This window comes from Octodon degus, unplaced genomic scaffold, assembly GCF_000260255.1.
Source record: "Octodon degus isolate 3935 unplaced genomic scaffold, OctDeg1.0 scaffold00471, whole genome shotgun sequence".
NCBI lineage: Eukaryota > Metazoa > Chordata > Mammalia > Rodentia > Octodontidae > Octodon > Octodon degus.
Window position 1 is genome coordinate 1 of NW_004525047.1, and position 845 is coordinate 845.

An 845-nucleotide genomic window follows, 5' to 3' on the forward strand; every position below is an offset into this window, starting at 1 on the left:
AAATGTGTTTTGGTCGGGGGCCTGCCCCTTAGCTCAGTTCTTTAAGTGGCTGCTTCAACAAAGCAGTCAGGCTCAGGTTGCTGTGGTTCAATCCCCACAACACAAGACAGCCAGTCTTGCCTTGAAGGCATACGGCGCACAAAAAAAAAAAATATCATTTCTGCCATTTTTCCTCAGAAAAGCTGTCGGGCCACAACTTCCAGGACAGGTGGACTGGCTGAATTGGTGTGGTAGCCAAAGGAATTTGGACCAGACCTGGAAATTCAGTTTTTCCCTGAAGGAGGGACCAGACTCCGGAAGGCACAGCTTCTGCAAAGGCCTAGCTTTAGCTGCACTGTCTCCTCTTACAACTCACTCTTCGAACTCTTCTTGAGTTCAAATCAGAAAAGAACACTTGTTCTCCTGTCACAGTGTCGAAACCTAAGTTATACACGGACTAGTGAATGCTATCACTAGATGGGTGTATTGGGGACCTTAGCTTAAAGAGGAGAGAGACTCCTTCACATTCTGCTCTGCCCAAGGCCTGAGTGCATTCAGAGCTTATTGAGCCATAGCACTGTGTCCCAGGAGGCTGTGTTTCGAATCCCTGTTCCTTGATCTTGACCACACCTGATGTGCAGGCAACCAGTGATAGCCGGAGAAAATGAAAAAGGAAGAAAATCTTCACCTCATTTTGTTCTCTATGTGGTTCTCCCTGGAAGCGTTTTCCATGAAATGATTTCTGGGGAGACTGACATGCTGGTGATGTATCAATTATTGGGTTTTTATGTAGAATTTGAGAGCCGAAGTCATCCTGGTATAAGGGTCGAGTCGCCATGATGGAAGTGCCCCAAGAATCGATCTCT

The 845-nt window shown here is 46.7% G+C and overlaps 1 protein-coding gene across 1 annotated transcript in view; it reads right to left on the bottom strand.

Annotated features, from left to right (window-relative positions):
• Nucleotides 1-667: 667 nt before the first annotated feature.
• LOC105741340 overlaps nt 668-845 on the bottom strand; it is a gene marked incomplete at its 3' end in the record, with an annotated part of 44578 nt that continues 44400 nt past the window's right edge. The window contains 1 exon segment of the mRNA XM_023708699.1: nt 668-843. Coding sequence (XP_023564467.1) covers nt 668-843 — 176 coding nt within the window.